The 20810-nt window shown below is 45.6% G+C and overlaps 1 protein-coding gene across 2 annotated transcripts; it reads left to right on the top strand.

Moving 5' to 3' along the window:
• Window positions 1-2810: 2810 nt before the first annotated feature.
• Window positions 2811-9677, top strand: TPBG (trophoblast glycoprotein). 2 transcript variants are annotated; one of them, XM_069235615.1, is made up of 2 exons: window positions 2811-2930; window positions 3360-9677. In XM_069235615.1, exon 2 carries the CDS (start codon window positions 3688-3690, stop codon window positions 4870-4872), a length of 1185 nt encoding a protein of 394 aa, XP_069091716.1. In that variant the 5' UTR covers window positions 2811-2930; window positions 3360-3687; the 3' UTR covers window positions 4873-9677. The 2 variants fall into 2 exon arrangements, with proteins under 2 accessions (XP_069091716.1, XP_069091717.1); XM_069235616.1 differs by having other exon boundaries at window positions 2891-3021.
• The last annotated feature ends 11133 nt before the right edge of the window (window positions 9678-20810 follow it).

Raw genomic sequence — 20810 nt, 5'->3', positions numbered from 1 at the left:
TAAGTGCTTGAATGATGATCGTTCTCTGCTGCACCTACACAACATGCAGTGCTAGTAAATGAAAAAAATACCTGTGATTCCAAAATTCGGGGGTACAGTGGTGGCAGTTTGCTAGGACTCTAGGAAAACAAAGACCAGTTGAGGTCCCTGCTAGGAAAAATAGTGGTTACACCCATTTCTGGCTTGTATCTCCGATTTTCACTGAACTCTTTGTCCAGGTTTGGTGGATCCAGTCTCCTTATTCTCCCTCAGGCCTAATGGAGAGAGGGACTTCTGCAGCGACGTGGACTGGAAAGCATTGCTTGAATGTTCCCCAGTTGGTGCTAACACAGAACTGTGTGCGGCTGAGGTTCTGTGAGTGTTGTTGTGAAGTCTACACTGCCCAGAGTAGGAACGCAGGCCAATGCTGTTTTAAAAGTGCAGGTCCAGAGTCCTGCAAGGAGTATTGTTATCTGTATTGAAGGTTGGGGGGAGGGAGTGGCAGGCGGAGGCATGCATTTTGTGAAATGGGTTACTAGAATATACCCCTGCAGAAAGAAATCCAGTTGGTAAAGGATTTATTTGCCCAGTGGCTCCCCTACAAGTGTTTATGAAGATTTCTGGTGTCCTCCATAAATCTTCACGAATCCGAAACATCGGAGCAGCGTTTTCCAACAAGCAGTTGCAATGCAGTGGGTCTTGCATTTGCTCGAATTAGCGTTATTAGCATTGTAAACTTCTAACAGGACTTTTCTTGCCACATAAATTGAAAATGAAAAGTAAAGCAGTTTCATATAAGTGAGTCGATTCAAAGCGCTATGGCTGCCATGAACATCAGCGTGAAGAGACACACAAAAGGAAAAAGAAGTTTGCTCACAGTCAAACTTATTGGCAAAAGTACAATTAGTCATGGAACAGGGGCGATGGCCATGGCGGTAACAATACCTCCCCAAGGAGGGACATATATAAACTATTTACCAATGTCATCAAAGGATTTTTGAAGGGCAATCCTACGAACGAGTGGTAGTGATAGGCGTGAGGTGGGCGTTGTTAAAAGCCCAGATACATATCAACACGTCGGAAAAGCAGTGCTTGCGAGCTGCTATGCTCGACCTAAAAATGACATGGGGCATCTGCATGTATTTTTTGCCCCTGTGAAGGAGTCATGCCCATCACTTCCTATCTATGCCTGGCCAACCGTTATTACCCTGCAGCATCTGATGCTAGGTCTGAGATGTAACAGATAAAGCCAAGTGAATTAGAGTCTTCTGGTAACCTATTCTAGACCAGGAGCTGTGGAACGTAGTGGGGAAGAGTGACAGAACGAGAGGGAAGTGGGGAATCTATGACACTGGAGACGAGTACTGTGATACTTGGAAGGTGGGGAGCTGCAGAAGGCATTGAAACACCTGTCAGTGGGGAGTTGGCTTTTGGGACCTCCCAGACTTGTGCAGGGAAGCGAGCCTTTGTCCTCTGAAGTGCCCAATTCTAAAACATAGACAAATCAAGTAGCTCAGAAACGTCGAAGGCTGTAATGGAGGGAGGGCATGGGGGGTAATCATAGGTAATGGTAGACTGATGGCAGTTGCCCTTCCCTCTCATCAATACTCAATATTGGGATATGCGCCTAGGTCTTCAGACTCTGAGGGGTCCTTCTTTGAAGAAATGCCGCTCAAAATGCTATTAATTTGGCATTCCTCGAGGCCATCACCTCAGCTAGGTGCCTGAGTGAAGGGAACTTTATTTGCAGTTCTTGCCTGAGGGTCAAGTCCTCCCATCATCTCCAACCTATCATTCTAAAAGTCAGTGCTCAGTTCCATTTATCGATATTAACAATACGGCACGCGGTAGTTATTCTTTCCTTTCCCGTTTGTTTTCGGTAAACTCCTTAAATATTTGTGCAACACTAGTATATTTCAAAGCAATCACATGTTCAACAAGACCCTGAGCAGATTTTTTTCCAAGGGAGAAAACTGAATATTTCTTCCTATATTTCGTTCGATGTTCAAAAAACAGATATATCATTGTCTCTGGAACGTTTTCGAAATGAAGCACTACATCTTAAAGAATACAAGTGCTGTTCGGTTTCTTGTGCTGTCGTACCACTCACTAGAGACAGCATATGTGTCTTGCGTCCATAAGAACGCAGATTCGCGCGCGATTGTAAAAACGCACCTTATTTTCTGGTGCTCTGATATTTAACACGTTTTTCGAAATAACTCTTACGAAACAAATATTGTATATCTTTGATTCCGTTCTTCACATTTGATCGATCGTAGTTCTATTTTATAGTGCTCAACGCAACGTTTTCATTGTAGATAAAGAACTGTGGACGCTTAGTAGTTCATGCAAGTTATTCTGAGAAACTGTTTCCATTTAATCACTCCATCATGCTTTTAATATATAATAATTAATGGGTAGTGTCATATCCGCAGTGGTAAAACGTGAACTGGTTCCAAAATATAGAATTTTTTAACTATACTATGAATTTATTCCGATAAACGATGTGCTAGACTGGATTGAACAGTCCTCGTTCTGATATCCCACCTGTGTTCGTTAGTAAGTAATTTCACTTTGTTCATAGATGTATAATGGCGTCTAGAAACCTATCTGCATGCTAAAATAATATCTTCTCAGATTAGACCCTATACGTTCAGGATTGCGAAGCACATGGAGGTATTTTATGTATGGTCATCCCTGTGTATTATTTTCAATAAAAAAGTGGTTTGGCATTCGCAGAAAAGGAAAAAAATACCAGAATTAAAGCTTCGTGTGGTGCGGTAGATGGCGCTCTTTGTATACTTTGAAGTTAGGTAGTGTCCTCCTGTCCTCATTGTAGTAGTAGGAGGGCGGCTCGTGTTTTCCTGAAGCAGAGTTCGTGTGGAGCAGCACAGGACACGCGACAACAGCACTAAGAACAGTAACTACAGGGGCCGGGGACACACAGACAGGTAGGGGCATACAATACCTCAATTGCCAAACCGCAGACAACGACGCATAGGGAAGGATGGCGGAGAGGACCTGGGAGGCCTGATCACAAAAGTAAAACCCTAATTGAAGTTTACACTTGCAGATGTGTGCGCTGAACTGGCTTGTGTATCCGAATACTCATTTGCGTCCTCATTTTTTGTTATTTTCTCTGCGTTTTTCAATTAATTATGTTTTAAATTTAGACGGGTTGGGGCAGCCACTTTGGAGGGGATCAAACAGCTCATGTTAGTAATCGGATCCCTCACCTGAGAAGGGCGGGAGGGGGGAATTCTTTGCTGCCAGCTGCTTGTGGTGGGGTAGGGGAGGCTGTGAACATAAAAGCCTGCATTAGCTGTGCACGGCAACGTTGCTGCGTCAATCGCTTCACTGTTTTCATTGTTTATTTTTAGGGTGTGCCTTCAATCGTGGCGAAAGCCTAAGATACCACTTTGAAGAAAGGATCAAAGTCATGGGGCCTTCAAAAGAATGAAATAAGGTGTGTATCCCGATGACAGCGAAAATAAGTGAAGCGACAAAGACGAGCAAGGGAGCAGAGAACACGTCTTCAGTCCCGAGACGCTCCCAAGTTTCTTTTTGCTCTGAGCTGCGGCTACCGTTGCTGTTGAGGTCGGAGTGTTGAAGTTTCAGGTTCGTGGCTCCCTATTTCCCTCGTCCCTACCCTAAGGCGTCCGCTCTGCGAGCTGCAGCTTGGGGTTTGAGCAGAGACTGAGGGCTACGATGTTCGGGCTGGATTTGTTGACTCGCCTCGGAGGCCGCAAGAGCCGGCGGCGGGTACCGGTGTGGCCGAGGCATGGCGAGAGGGCCGTGGTCATGAAGCCGGTCTCGGTACTGGTTCTAGTACAGGTGCTGGGCTCTGTGTCTTCGCAGCCCGATCAAAACTGTCCACCCCCTTGTGAGTGCTCCGAGTCTGACAAGACGGTGAAGTGCGTGAACCGCAGCCTCACCGAGGTGCCCCGGGACCTCCCGGCCTACGTGCGAACTCTGCTTGTGACCGGCAACAGCATCCACAGGCTGAGCCGGGAAACGGCACCCCTTGCCGCCCTCACTGACCTCGCCACCCTGGACCTGAGCGGCAACCGCTTGCAAGACGTGGAGCCGCGGGCACTCGCCGACCTGCCTAGCCTGCGGCGTCTGGACCTCAGCGATAACCAGATCTCCCGCTTCAGCAACCTGTCCTTCGGCGCCAGGAGCCCCCTGGCGGCGCTCGAGCTGAACCGCGCCGTCTACAACGAGTCTGTGCTGACCTCCGTGCTGCGCAGCGGGGCTCTGAGCGCCCTCAGCACCCTGGACCTGGCCGGGAACCGCTTTCTCTACCTGCCCAGGGGCCTCTTCGCCGCACTGCCTAACCTGGTACACCTAAGCCTGCGGGACAACTACCTGGTGGGGCTTCCGGCGGGGCTTTTCGCCAACCTGACGCAGCTCCGGACGCTGGACCTCAGCAATAACTCCCTCCGGCGGCTACGCAACGGCACTCTGGGGGACTTCCCCAGGGAGCTGAAGCTCAACCTGGCGTCCAACGCCTGGCGGTGCGACTGCGAGCTCGAGGAGTTTGTGAGCTGGCTGAAGGAGACCTCCATGGTGCCGGGCAAGGAGCAGCTCTTGTGCACAGACCCCCAAGACATGAGCAACGTTTCACTCGTGAGCATCAAGATTTCTGACCTAAAATGCTCCTATCACGACGACCTGAGCAGTTTGCAGACTTCCTACGTCTTCCTGGGAATAGTCTTAGCTTTGATAGGGTTGATTTTCCTGCTGGTATTGTACCTGAACAGAAAAGGGATCAAAAAGTGGATATACAATATCAGGGATGCGTGCAGGGATCACATGGAGGGCTATCACTACAGGTACGAAATCAACGCCGACCCGCGGCTGACACATTTAAGTTCCAGCCTGGATGTCTGAGGGGAGAAACTTTTCTATTTTATTTTTTTAGAACCAGCACGGTAGCTCTGCATGATAATATTGTAGGCTGAACTTTTTCCGGTGCTCTTCCACACTGGTAAGCAGACGCTCTCCTGTACCCCCAGTGATTTGTACCTTCCTCTGGTATAAAGGGAACTGCACCCTCTCTCCCTTGCTAAGACGTGGACAGTCTGGACTTTGCATGTTGCCAGGTTTGTACATACACGTCCGTGCTGCTCTCGCTTTTCTACTCTAATGTGACTTTTGATTAGGGAAGGCTATACATTTCATTCTGAAATCTGTTCTCTGTCCTCGCTCTGCTGCCATACCCATGTGTAATCACTATGCTGTTATTGAGACCGGTTAAAGATGGTGTTTATTTGCTTAAGAAAACACGCAAACGCACAACATACCACGTGATTCTTTTGGACACTACTTTTATTGTTATACCTTTGTAAACAAAGACATAGATACTTTGAATCTACAGACAGCAAAGACATAACTAAATGGATTATGCATTTGTTCAGAGCAACGTGTCCAGTAAGCATGCATGCACGCTCAATGTCCTTAATTCCTTAATTTTAAACATTTGAGAACTTTCGTCAGCTCTGCAGATTTTCTCTTGCTTTTTCAGTTCTGAAGACAGATGGTATATGAGTACACAAAAAGCCTGTAAAACCGATAGTGGGAACTGCTACAACATTCATAATCTATTTAACTCATACACTCTGGTGGATTAAAGCATGCACACTCTGAGCCCCAGACTGATGATCTGGAAAGTAGACGAAAAGCCTTTATTCTACATACCATTCACTGTCGGACAAGCACATATGCAAGTGTATATCACAGTGATGATGCAAAGAGAGACTGTTGAGTTAAATCTAATGGCATAGTCAAAATCAATAAACGTAGTGGAAACATTCAGTCATACTGCAGTGATAGGTAGTACACATTAATAACACATCTGGAGTCAATACCAACAGTATTGCGTGCCTTATCATTGAGCATCAGCTTCTAAGTTCCCCATGATGCAAGATGGATAAAGAAAGTGTTCATAAATGGGATACTTGTTAAAATTTGGCAGTTTATGTTGGAAATTTGAGCTTGGACAATAGGGTGTATCACCTGGAAGTAAAACAAAGCAATACATTCTAATTCTGATTATGGGGTGACTTGTAACTGGCCCATTTGCTTTGCCTCCCATATAAATAAATAAAGTGTGAGATGGGAAAAAAGCCATGTTTTCTATTCTCCAAACCTTCCCTCCAGGCGAAAGTTTTAATTTTACTCCTATTTGAATAACAATTCTTTTTTGTAGACCAGAAATATCTCAAGCTTTATTTTTAAGATGAACTTTACAAAGAGGTAATGACAGTGTCAGCTTTTTTTGTTGATGCAACCTTTCCCTTCATTGCTGGTGCTTGGTGTTACTCAGATTTATTCCAGAATGACATGGTCTTTGACATCCTCAATACGTTTCAACATACCCTTAACTGGCTCCTCCCAAACTTATATTTACAAAGAGACACTCTTGTAAATGTATTTTGACAACAGTGATGCAGTCTGGTACCTTAGATAGTGCATGTTTTCATGTATTGCTCGTGAAAACCAATTCTAAAGCTTCACATACAGTCAATGAGAGCATCATTATGTGTTCCACAAATACTGAAGCCAATGGAAGTAATCAAGATTTGTTATAAAATGGATAGACAGCCCATTTTGTTTTACCGGTGGGGAAATTTGGAGGTGTGGAATTCCGTTTTATGATTTTGTTCAGTTTGCACTAATCTGTGCGTTACAAAAGGAAAGTGAGCAAAATTGAATACCTGCATAACTCTTGTAATATCTCTATAATCTACTGCTATGGAAAAGTGTCTGCATATGGAAATACTGCTTCAATAGGTGTACAATTTCTATGCACAGAAAATGAAGAACTTACCAATATTTGACAAGATGGTTTTGTGATGTCTTATGGTTTTATATTGCCAATTATGCAGCTTCATATTTTCTTCTTGGAAATGCCTTAGTAACATAGATGAAAGGCAAGTTCGACTATGACACTGATAATGAAACCACAATATAAGTGACGTTTTTAGTGGTTGATAATTCTTATGAATGTAAAGAACAACATAGTCTATGACTATCGGTCCAGGAAAGATTTCTATATATTTCAGGTAGGGGCTGATACTTTGAATTGAACCAGTGACCTCTTTGGTTGCAGACAGTTTGGGACTGATGACGCATGCTTAACAAATTCATAACTAAATCTGGTAACCAAAAAGTAGTTTTAACATTTTAAAGCCACTGCAGCCAGGATTGTAAATAATACATTGTTTTAACTGTTCTGCATGGGATCTACCTCACACTTTGCTACCGTATGCATATCTCTTGTACCGATGCCAGTTTTCTTTGTCTTTCTGGCCTCGTTAAATGTCTGTCTATGGTGTAATTCAAGCTGTAAGGTGTTAAGCCCTACATGTGATACAATAGGAATGGCCGGAAATGAGTTTCCACTGACTGGATCTGGAGATTTTTGCCCTGTTAAACACTAAAGCAACTTCCAAAGGGACACAGTTACTTGAGGTACACACACATCTTCCTCATGCCGAGAAGAGTTATCTGTTGCTCACTCCTCTTGGTTGTCTTTATGTGGCTGCTTGTGCTTTTTGTTGGAATCTGACCCAACGTCCTGATGAAGCTGATATCTTTATATTTTCTAACACTCACTTACTGTACTATTAAAAAGCAACACAACTTTCTATATGTTCTCTGTAATCATGTTTTGTTTAATTGTAGATCATGATAGGACATACACATTCTTAGCTTTACGTCTCTTTGTTGTTGAAGAGGGACTGCTTTATTTAAAAATAGTTATGAAGCAAATACAACGGCACGCAATTTTGTGATACAGATTGCACTCAACATTATGCAAGAAGCCTGTGCATTTCCCTCTGATGCTCCTCTGTAAAGTAACTGCTGCAATGAGGGGTTTTGAACTGAAACACAAGCCTCCATTGAAACCATGAGATATGTGTTCTAATCTCCCCTTCCTTATTTAAGAAAAAATTGGGTTGTCCTCTGCAAATCACGTAATACGCCGGTGTGCTAGCCCCCTAACTTACCGTTGTTTGGAGGGGCTCAAGGGGTCACCCAATAAAAGGAGAGAATATTTGATTTTACTGTTGTGCATCTTCAGTTATAAGGATTCAGAACATCCCTGTGTCTGTTTTTGACATCTACCATGACACCACGAATCCACTGACCAATTTAAGCTTTTATGAACAACAGCAAAGGACTGTGTTTTTTATAGACTATTCCCTTTATCACTAATGCAATATTATGTGTTTCTGTCTCGAGTATTCTGCTGTGAAAGTTGCATCATTAAGTCACCTCTGAAACATTCTTTTGCCTTTTCTTGTTATGGTAATTTGGCCCTGTTTAGATTTATTTCGTATTGATTCTTATACTTGACTGTATGCATCATATGCCTCGGTAAACATATCTACAATGCATTTGTTCCTCACAAAGATCCAACATTTTAAGAATCTCTTCCTTCGAGTTCTCCCTTTGAGTTACATCACATCTACCTGAGATTTATCGGCCTTTCAGTTGCTTTGATACAATGCATTGCCCCCAAATAATCATTCCAGCGGTGCTTTCAAACTAGAAGTGCAGCTGTAGGATTTCGCTCCTAAAATCCAAAATAATATTCCTGGTCAGGTGTGCCATAATACGATCTTGAAACGTGTCAATATTAAGCCTCGATCTCACGGTTGTATATTTGCTTTTTAATATTATATGTTGGAAAGAACTGCCTTACATCTTTCTCATAGCTTCTCTGAATAAACACTGTCTTATGTAGACAGCGATGAGAAGTTGTACTTGTCTCTTGGGAAACTATCTAATAAGCATACGTCCAAACCAACTGTTTGCAGCAAGGATGATATAAAGTATGATGTCACATGCTACCTCTGGATGTTCATTTTTTTATTTCAGTAGTTAAGGCATAGTTTAAAATTAACTCTGTTGACACTGAAGACTGGCACTACTGTCGGATTAAAGCCTTTCAGATGTTAAATATGTACAATTTTACCAAACATCAATTTATACTTTTTGTTGAAGAAACCTATTTTTTGACCAACTCTTTATACATTTATTTCTATGTCACTTTTTATTTTCTACACAGTTCCTATATCCTTGGTCAGGTGTACTGAGGCTCATCTTAATTTATTTCATGTCACAATGTCAATTGTAGAGGAAGAGTGTCGGGAACATCCGTTAAATCTGGATTTCTAAAATATTTTAAGGAACCAGATTGCTTTGTAATTAAAGGCTTTCACCCAGCAAACAACTTTTGTATACAAAGAACATAGAGGGGCCTCACAGACGTTATTGATGCAATGCTGCGATTTTTTGTGCAAAATACTAAATGCAGTACTGACCCAGTATGGGCCAAGATGCATATTTGAAATGGTCTGTGTAATATAAGAATGTACTTTATACTTAATGTTGTATAGTTGGTGTCTTCCTTTCTGCTGATCCGAATTTCATAGGTTTCTTTGTACAAAGTAAACAGCACAGTAGTAATGTCAGTAGTACAATATATATAAAACAGCTAATAGCTAGCATGATTGCACTGATTAAGTACTACTGCATGCCACATTCTTTATAATGCTGCCTGCAATAATACCGTCTCGAATACATCATTTTTGTACCTTGTTGTTTCTGAATATATGCCAGCCATGTACACTGCCACAAACATAATGTTCTTGTAGAGATTAAAGTATAACCTATTGTTACAAATACAGCTGTATTTCACTCGAGAAATTCTTCTGACCTGCATGCTGTAAAATTTTGTACATCACTGAAAACCTAAACGGAGCTGCACTTCTGCATTGTGTTGACAGCCTTGCGTTAGCCTTTCCTTTAGGCAAATGGGACGTTGTTTGATTCATCTCTTCGGTCTAACTGCAGTCTTTCCAGTTGATACAATGTACAAGTAAATCAAAAATGAAATTTGACATCAGGCATTGAAGTTAAAATTGCTGTGAAAAGTACAAAGATGAACGCCCCTGCACAATGAGTAAACATTAACTTTCATGTTATACAAAAGAATTGGCAATTGATATAATTTTCAAATGTATGTATTACGTGCATTAATTATGTTTTACCTTACCAAAATGCAATCATTAAGGTGTTCTACAAGTGACGAGTTGGCGATGGTGATATAATACACCGTACGCTGTCACAGTTCCTGCCGAACCCAATCCAAATCCGGTTTCTGTGATTCTCAGTTTCGGATTAGAGCGTTAAATGTTTTCTTAGTTGCTTCTTTCACAAGTTACAGCTGTAGGAGGCTGGCTTGGCTCATAGTGGGTACCAGATGGCATTCCTCACTGGGGTCAGTAGCCATGAGAGGTTGGGGTAACCAACATCTAGGGGCAAATGTTAGACACACACTAACCCTTAGGGACAACCCCATACCCAGACACCAACTTATACTGGGTGGGGACCTTGGGCTCACCTATTAGCCACAGCCGGTGCCTCTGGAGTTTGCCCATCACATATGGGATGCATAAATGCGTCATGCACAGAGCCAGGATACTTGGCATTCACATGGGAGATGTACTGGTCCACCAAACACATCATCTGCACATTCAGAGAGTGATATCTTTTTCTATTCCTGAACACTTGTTCATTTCTCCGGGGGGGGACCTGTAGGAGGCTGGTCTGGCTCATAGTGTGTTCCTGATGGTACTTACGCCTTGTGCCAGGTCCAGTTATCCCTTATTAGTAGATTAGTAGTGTTCTAGCAGCTTAGGCGGATAGAGGTAGCTATAGCAGAGCAGCTTAGGCTGAACTAGGAGACATGCAAAGCTCCTACTATACCACTTATATCTTATAGCACTATATCACAAGAAACACAATACTCAGAGTTACTAAAAATAAAGGTACTTTACTTTAGTGACAATGTGCCAAAAATATCTCATAGGATATACTCCCTTAGGAGGTAAGTAAAATACACAAAATATACACAGAAAACCAAATCAGGTAAGTAACACAGTCAGAAAGTCGTGCAAACACAGTAGAATACAATAGGATGCAATAGGCCTAGGGGCAACACAAACCATATACTAAGAAAGTGGAATGCGAACCACAAATGGACCCCTAGGCTATTGTAGTCTGTAGAGGGTCACTGGGAGTGTAAGAAAACACTAAGGGTGTCCAAGATACCCCACCCCAAGACCCTGGAAAGTAGGAGTAAAGTACTACTATTTACCCAGAAACACACTAAAGTCGTGATAATGGATTTTGCAAAGACCCCAACAGACTGCAAAGCACTGAAGACAGATTCTTGGACCTGAGGACCTGCAAAGGTAGGGGACCAAGTCCAAGAGTCGCGAAAGTGTCCAGGGGGAACAGGAACCCACTAAACCCTGGATGAAGTTGCAAAATGGCTGCCTCTGGATGGAAAAAGCTGAAGATTTAGCAACAACGAAAGGTGCTTGGAACTTCTCCTTTGTGCAGAAGATGTCCCACGGCGTGCTGGAGGATGCAGAGTTGTTTCCTTGGCAAAATACCGCAAACAAGCCTTGCTAGCTGCAAGAGTCGCGGTTGAAGAAAAAGGGTGCTGCCCGGGCCCAGGAAGGACCAGGATGTCACCACTTAAGAGGGGAGACAGGGCCCCTCAGCAACGTAGAGAGCCCATGCACTAGAAGGTAGCACCCGCAGAAGTCCTTGAACATGGGTTCAAGAAGTCTGAACACAGCAGTCGTCTCAACACTGCAAAAGAGGGTCCCACGACACCGGAGATCAACTCAGGGAGATGAGCATCGCAGGACAGAGTGCTGGGGACCTAGGCTTGGCTGTGCATGCAGGATTTCGTGGAAATGTGCACAGAAGCCTTTGTAGCTGCAGTTCACGCAGTGCACAGGATTACTGTCTGGAGAAAAAGGCAAGGACTTACCTCCTCCAAATTTGGACAGTTGGACCACTGGACAGTCTGGGTCACTTGGGTCCACCACCTGTGTTCCAGGGGCCATGCTCGTCCGCATGAGAGGGGTCCCAGAGTACCGGTGATGCTGAAGTTTGGTGCCTGCTGAAGGAGGGGGAAGATCCGTCGACCCACGGGATATTTCTTTGTGGCTTCTAGTGCAGGATGAAGGCAGGCAGCCCCCAAAGCATGTACCACCAGGAAACAGTCGAGAAAGCCGGCAGGATTAGGCACTACAATGTCGCTGGTAGTCTTCTTGCTACTTTGTTGCAGTTTTGCAGGCGACCTGGAGCAGTCAGAGGTCGATCCTTGGCAGAAGTCGAAGAGAGAAGTGCCGAGGAACTCTGGTGAATTCTTGCAAGCCGTTATCTGAGGAAAAGCCCACTGGAGAGACCCTAAATATCCCTCAGAGGAGGATTGGCCACCTAGTCAGGTAAGCACCTATCAGGAGGGGTCTCTGACGTCATCTGCTGGCGCTGGCCACTCAGAGGCCTTCAGAGTGCGCTTACACCTCTGGAAACAAGATGGCAGAGGTCTGAGACACACTGGAGGAGATCTGGGCACCAGCCCTGGGGTGGTGATGGACTGGGGAGTGGTCACTCGTGCCAGAGCAGGGACTGGGGGTTCCCTAAACAGATGTAGACTGGCTTATGCAAGGAGGGCACCATCTGTGCCCTTCAAAGCATTTCCAAACGCTGTAAGAGGCTACCCCTCCCCAGCCTTTAACACCTATTTCCAAAGGGAGAGGGTGTAACACCCTCTCTAAAAGGAAATTCTTTGTTCTGCCTCCCTGGGACTGGGCTGCCCAGACCCCAGGAGGGCAGAACCCTGTCTGTGGGGTGGCAGCAGCGGTAGCTGCAGAGAAAACCCCAGACAGCTGGTTTGGCAGTACCCGGGGTCCATAGTGGAGCCCCGGGGAAGACTGGAATTGGCTCCCCAATACCAAATGTGGCATGGGGGGGACAGTTCCATGATCTTAGACATGTTACATGGCCATGGTCGGAGTTACCATGGTTAAGCTACATATATTGACCTATATGTAGTGCACACATGTAATGGTGTGTCCGCACTCACAAAGTCCAGGGAAATGGCCCTGAACTATTTGGGGGCACCTTTTCTAGTGCAAGGGTGCCCTCACACTTAGTAACTTTGCACCTAACCTTCACTAAGTGAAGGTTGGACATATAGGTGACTTATAAGTTACATAAGTGCAGTAAAAATGGCTGTGAAATAACGTGTGCGTTATTTCACTCAGGCTGCAGTGGCAGTCCTGTGTAAAGGTTTGTCTGAGCTCCCTATGGGTGGCAAAAGAAATGCTGCAGCCCATAGGGATCTCCTGGAACCCCAATACCCTGGGTACCTAGGTACCATATACTAGGGAATTATAAGGGTGTTCCAGTGTACCAATTGAAATTGGTAAAAGTGGTCACTAGCCTTTAGTGACAAATTTAAAGGCAGAGAGAGCATAGGCACTGAGGTTCTGGTTAGCAGAGCCTCAGTGACACAGTTAGTCACTACACAGATATACACATTCAGGCCACAAACTGTGAGCACTGGGGTCCTGGCTAGCAGGATCCCAGTGAGACAGGCAAAAACAAACTGACATACATGTAAATATGGGGGTAACATGCCAGGCAAGATGGTACTTTCCTACAACAGCTGAAGCTCGAGAGAAAACATCAGCCTGACAAGGCAAGGACTTCAGCTTGGACAACTTCTGATTCCTGTCCAAAAGCAGTTGGCAAGTGCTGCAAGGGCAGTGCATTTTATAGGTTTGAGGCACACATACTGTCTGTCATGGAGAGAAAAGGTATCAGACAAGTAATCTATAGTTAATTAGACATCTCAGAAGATTAGCGCTTGCAAGGTTGCCAATGCATTTAATTAAAATTGGCGTATTGCTCGTGTGCATTCTACACGTAATTAATGTAATCGAGTAAGCAATATGATGTTACAACTAACGTACCTCATTGGGTTAAATCACTTTATGCAGTTCTCAACTGAAGTAGATAATACGTCCAGGTGATTATTTATTTAATTAAATACAGAGAAACATTTTTCACCTATAAATATGATATATTTAATTCAATTAATATTGCATTTTGTCCCAAAAAGTGTTTCCTATTATACTTTTTTTTCTTGTGATTCTGCTGCGTAAACCAATCTGTCATTTAGGGCTCATGGTTCATACATGGTTCATGACATTATACTCCCTTTGAAGAACAATTGAACAGAAAAGTGCTTGTTTACATCATTCTCATCCTGTTCCTGTTGCTCCTTTTGACAAACTTATTTTCAAAATCATATGTGCTGCTATAACTAGCACACTTCTACACATCATAACAATCTAGCATCATCAAGATGTGCAATAGTATATAGTGACAGATCACATTCACTAAATCAGTGCTTAGTGATTGAAGGTGCTTTGCTCACAAATGGTATAGTATTTAATGACACATTTAAATATAATTTCTTTATTACTTTACTTAAGGGCTCCTTTCAGTGAGTGTTTGTGTTGGTAACTAGGGTACACAAAAATGCCTATTCACTGTCACAAAGATGGCATAGACATTCATGTATAATGAAGGAGGCATGCTTACCTGTCCATCTTAAAAACATTCTCCAAACACACTAGAATGTTGAAAACAGAGCATTGCTGATGGATACACATTGCAATCTCATTTATACAAGGCTGAATGGAAGAATGACATAACCAAACACATTATGGAAGATAAATGCTATACATAGGTAACTTCCTTCACTCACACATCATTAGCCAGAGCAATGGCTATAACAGAAACATTAACAAAACATAATTAGAAGTAGGCTGCACACCACTAACATTTTAAGTTATTCCATACTGGTAAATAAGGTACAATGGTGGGATTGTAATTTAATCTTTACTTTTAGTGCTGTCAATATCGAGTTCTTAAATCTTCTCATGGTCTCTGAATCTCTGTCTTTGTCATTAATGGGTAATAAATAAGAGAATAGAAAATTCACAAATATCATAATTTAATTCACCCAATTGTCATCTTATAGGCTTTTCTACAGCAAAACTTCTCAGTATAAGCTTGGCCACAACTTGGTCAAATCTACTTAAACATATTTACGTCATTCTATAATAGTTTCTTGAGTAGAGCAATCAAATCCGTAGACATTTCTTTATGTACTTTCCTAAACAGGTAAGGGTGGGTCCTATATTCCGTTTTTTGGCCATGATCATGTTTCTACCTATTTACATTCTCTGCTGACATCCTGATTTCCTTTTGCCTCTCCCCTTTTTTAAGTCGAGCCTGTGACAACACCTGCACTGTATGTGCTCTGGCTTGTGAAGAGTATTGTTTACAATAAAGGGTTTGGAGCCCACCCATTGCTTATCATTCATTGGCTTCGTTGTCACTCTTCTTTGCTCCCTCCTAATTTGCCAGCGCATGCAGAGCGACACTTCCTTTTCTTTCTGTGGAACATGGCCCAAGCACAGATTGATTCAACTTAATTAGTGTCCCTCCACTTTCCAGCCACCTCTCGCCCTGTGATTCAGATGCTATTTTCCTTATTTTAAAACTCTGTAGTGTTTTTTTACCATCACATTCCCCCCAGTTTTAACGCCCCTCTGCTCGGTTGCTTGTTTATTGGAGGCACCATTTCCACTTTAATTTAAATATTTCTAGGAAATTTTACTTCCTAATGTTTCTGAATTCGGAAGAAATCGGCCACATGCAATGGTTACGAAACATGTGTTAAAAAAAGATTCTTCTCTGCTGATACTCAAGATTTGATGGCGTTTTCATAATTTGCATATCTCGGGTTAATACAAGGTCTAACCTGATGTATGAATGACCTTGTTCTAGTCCCACTATGCGTTTCAGAGACAGACCTGGGATGTGACGATTCTTCTCTGACCTTTAATGACAATGGTCTGACAAATTACTGAAATCCCTTCCACCAGCGCTACTTTACCATGCTTTTCCTGACATATAACATCCTGCACTTGCCAGGACATTCCAAAATGCCACTTTGAAATATAGTATACTCCACCACCATTCAGGGTTATGACTTGGACACAGACATACTACTGCAGGAGAATCAGGTTTCACAGTGACACCGACATGCACTTGACTGCCTCTACCATGGCTCTCAGAGGGTTTGGCTGGAAATGTCACTAAAGGCACCCTAACTCCACCACCACTTTCAGAGTTGCTCCCGACACGTAAATAACTCTGATGTAGGCAGCCCGATCAGGTTTGTTAGAGCCTGACCTGCCATGTAACTTTCCACACCAACCCTACCAGACCATTCAGAGGTAACTGTCTCACATCTGACTCAAATTAACAGTGCCTGCCCTAAACAAAACTGTCCATGCATGAGAGGTACAGTACCCCATGACCCAAAGAGCAAATAAAAAAAAAACATGCAGGTGACATGGTTGCTGCTTATAAGTATTGCAGATGCCTGCATTTGTCCTTATGTGACACCTACACAGCACAGATGGTACCTGCTAGGCTCCACATGTGCTTGAAAAAAGTGCTTGCTCATCTTCACTAGTGTAGAAATAGGCATAAAACAGTCAGAAAAAAGTGCAATAAAGTGAAAATCACAGTAGGGAAGTAGGGAAGAATAATGGCCCTAGGGGGAGCACAAACCATATACTAAAAAAAAATGGAATGTGAGAGTCGGTCCTAGGTAAATAAAGTGTGTAGAGGGGAGCTGGGAATACTAGGAAAGCCCAAAGGTAAGTACCACAACACCCCCAGCGACCAGGAAAGCAGGAGTAAATCACTGTAAATTCCCTAGAACACCCACTTAGAAGAAAAGAAGAAGAATGCAAAGCCCAGAAGAGAATGCAAGACACCAACGGTGGATTCCTGGAGGAGGGGACCTGTTCTCTTTGCTTTTTGGCCTGAGCCCTGGTCAGAGCAAAGATATGCCCAGGAATGCCCAGCATTGCTGCATGGGCCATGTTGGACCTGGCATTTTGACAGGGTCCTCCCCAAACCTTTTGCCTCCTTACTCCTATTTTTTCTGACCTGGCTTTTGAACTCTGGGCACTTTACCACTGCTAACCAGTGCTAAAGTGCATATGCTCTCTGTGTAAATTGTACTATTGATTGGTTTATCCATGATTGGCTATTTGATTTACTTGTAAGTCCCTAGTAGAGTGCACTATATGTGCCTAGGGCCTGTAGATTAAATGCTACTAGTGGGCCTGCAGCCCTGGTTGTGCCACCCACTTCAGTAGCCCCTTAACCTTGTTTCAGGCCTGCCATTGCAAGGCCTGTGTGTGCAGTTTCACTGGCACTTCGACTTGGCATTTAAAATTACTTGCCAAGCCTAGAACTCCCCTTTTTCTACATATAACTCACCCCTAATGTGCACCCTAGGTAACCCCTAGAGCATGGTGCTGTGTGGGAAAAAAGGCAGGACATGTGCCTGTGTAGTTTATATGTCCTGGTAGTATAAAACTCATAAATTTGTTTTTACACTACTGTGAGGCCTGCTCCCTTCATAGGCTAACATTGGGGCTGCCCTCATACATTGTTGAAGTGGCAGCTGCTGATCTGAAAGGAGCAGGAAGGTCATATTTAGTATGGCCAGAATGGTAATACAAAATCCTGCTGACTGATGAAGTCGGATTTAACATTACTATTCTAGAAATGCCACTTTTAGAAAGTGAGCATTTCTTTGCACTTAAATCTTTCTGTGCCTTTCAATCCACGTCTGGCTAGGTTTAGTTGATCGCTCCTTGTGCATTCACTCAGACTCACCCCAAACACAGGGTACTCAGTCTCACTTGCATACATCTGCATTTTAAATGGTTCTTCCTGGGTTGGGAGGGTGGAGGGCCTGCCCTCACACAAAGGACTGCCACACCCCCTACTGGGACCCTGGCAGACAGGATTGAACTGAAAGGGGACCTGGTGCATTTCTTACCCACTCTTTGAAGTCACCCCCACTTCAAAGGCACAATTTAGTATAAAACAGGGCCTCTGCCCTACCTCATCAGAAACTTACTGGAGAAGAAACCTGAACCAGAAACTACATCCTGCCAAGAAGAACTGCCTGGCTACTCAAAGGACTCACTTGTCTGCTTTCTACAAAGGACTGCTGCCCTGCTGTTGGCCTGCTGCTTTGCTGAACTCTTGTCTGGCTGTAAAAGTGCTCTCCAAGGGCTTGGATAGAGCTTGCCTCCTGTTCCCTGAAGTCTCAGGACCAAAAAGACTTCTCTTTTTCATTTGGACTCTTCGTGTGCTGAAAATTTCGATGCACAGCTTGCTCCGCGGCGAGAAAATTGACGTACACCGACGCTGATTGACGTGACGCCTTCGGGGCGACCGGAACTTCGACGTACGCCTGCCGTGAGAACGAAAATTCCACGCACAACCTCCCGGAACGACGCGCAGCTAGAAAACAAGCCGAAGAATCCACGCACAGACCCCGGGACATCTGGTAATCCCGCGAACCACAGAAAGAGACTGTCCGCGCGGCGGAAAACGACGCACGACTTCCCCGCGTGAAAAATAACGACACAAGTCTGCGTGTGCAGGGGAGAAATTGACGCACACACCATTTTTCCACGTATCTCTTCTTCTGCGGCCCTTTGCGGAGATGTTCCACTGTAAACCAGGTACTTTGTGCTTGAAAGAGACTTTGGGGGTCATTCCAACCCTGGCGGTCGGTGATAAAGCGGCAGCCAACCCGCCAACAGGCAGGCGGTCCAAAAAATGGAATTCTGACCCTGGCGGGAACCGCCAACACAGCCCGCCACTTTAACACTCCGACCGCCACGGCGGGACAGACAAACAGCGTGGCGGTCACCGCCAACAGACAGGCGGCAGACAATGTACCGCCCACCCTATCACAACTCACCAATCCGCCACCTTTTCCGGGGCGGGAGCCCCGCCGATAAAAACACGGCAGAAACAGACTACGAACGGGAAAACGCTCACCTCTATGCACTCCACGAGGAATCTGGACAGCATGGAACCCAAATTAAACATCCTACCAGCTATTGTCTACCTGCTCATCTACCACGAGTACGAACGCTGGCGCAGATGACAACGGTGAGTACTGCACCTACGACACAGGGGAGGGGGGACGAGAAAAGGTTACGGGCACACACATACGCGATACACCCACCCCCCGACTATCTACACACCAATGCAGAGCAACAAGTCAGAGTGACACCCCACAAACCCCCCGGAAGAATGCAAAGACATAATGAAAAAGAATTATTAAATTTATGTATAAAATAGGTTCATTGAAGTCATGGTAAATATGCTATATGAAATATACAAAAGAAATAATGAACATAGTGCAAAGTATAAAGATAGTCAATAAGTCCTGCACAGTCCGTTAAATATCCATAGTCCGTGGGCCAATGTGTACAAACACATGGGCAAAGCCCACACAGGAGACCGGATACCATTGGAGAGAACACTGCAGGGGCATCAGATGATAAAACTACAGGCACCTCAGGGGGAAGGGAAAGGGGGGCACCTCAGCCACATGAGTCCACGACGCCAGATCCACGAGGGGCCTCCATGCCCACTGTCCCATCCTGGGGAGTGCAAAGCCACAGTCTCACAAGTCTCTACAGTGGGAGGGTTGCCCACTGTGCCATCCTGGGGAGTGCAAAGCCACAGTCTCACAAGTCTATACAGTGGGAGGGTTGCCCACTGTGCCATCCTGGGGAGTGCAAAGCCACAGTCCATCAGATGGATAACCGACTCCACTGGTATTGGAGGAGGCATGGTGCCCAGAGTGCTTCCTGAAGCCCTGCTCGACACAGAACTGGCACTGTCAATGGACCAGCGGTGCTTGAGACGGCGGTGCCCAGCGGAGCAGTGCTTGACAGGAAGGGCCCAGTGGAGTGGTGCTTGACAGGAAGGGCCCAGCGGAGCGGTGCTTGAGACGGCGGTGCCCAGCGGAGCGGTGCTTGACAGGAAGGGCCCAGCGGAGCGGTGCTTGAGATGAAGGGCCCAGCGGAGCGGTGCTTGGGATGAAGGGCCCAGCGGAGCGGTGCTTGAGATGAAGGGCCCAGCGGAGCGGTGCTTGAGATGAAGGGCCCAGCGGAGCAGTGCTTGAGATGAAGGGCCCAGCGGAGCAGTGCTTGAGATGAAGGGCCCAGCGGAGCGGTGCTTGAGACAGCGGTGCCCAGCGGAGCGGTGCTTGAGATGAAGGGCCCAGCGGAGCGGTGCTTGAGAGGAAGGGCCCAGCGGAGCGGTGCTTGAGATGAAGGGCCCAGCGGAGCGGTGCTTGACAGGAAGGGCCCAGCGGAGCGGTGCTTGAGAGGAAGGGCCCAGCGGAGCGGTGCTTGAGAGGAAGGGCCCAGTGGAGCGGTGCTTGAGATGAAGGTCCCAGCGGAGCGGTGCTTGAGATGAAGGGCCCAGCGGAGCGGTGCTTGAGATGAAGGGTCCAGCGGAGCGGTGCTTGAGATGAAGGGCCCAGCGGAGCGGTGCTTGAGATGAAGGGCCCAGCGGTGCGGTGCTTGAGATGAAGGGCCCAGCGGAGCGGTGCTTGACAGGAAGGGCCCAGCGGAGCGGTGCTTGAGACGGCGGTGCCCAGCGGAGCGGTGCTTGAGATGAAGGGCCCAGTTCAGCGGTGCTCTTCACGGCGGGGCCCTGTTCAGCGGTGCTCTTCACGGCGGGGCCCTGTTCAGCGGTGCCTGTCTTGGCGGGGCCCTGTTCAGCGGTGCCCTTCACGGCGGGGCCCTGTTCAGCGGTGCTCTTTACGGGCGGCCCTGTTCAGCGGTGCCTGTCTTGGCGGGGCCCTGTTCAGCGGTGCTCTTCACGGCGGGGCCCTGTTCAGCGGTGCTCTTCACGGCGGGGCCCTGTTCAGCGGTGCTTGTCCTGTCTTTCAAGGGAGCCAGACCTGGCCAAGACTCCCCGCTTAGTCGCCCTCCGACCTCGCGGTGGCGGGGCCCTCCTGTGATGGAGTCTTG

Source organism: Pleurodeles waltl, chromosome 5 (genome assembly GCF_031143425.1).
Source record: "Pleurodeles waltl isolate 20211129_DDA chromosome 5, aPleWal1.hap1.20221129, whole genome shotgun sequence".
In the NCBI taxonomy this organism is placed as follows: Eukaryota; Metazoa; Chordata; class Amphibia; order Caudata; family Salamandridae; genus Pleurodeles; species Pleurodeles waltl.
This window is presented reverse-complemented; position numbering and strand designations above follow the sequence as displayed.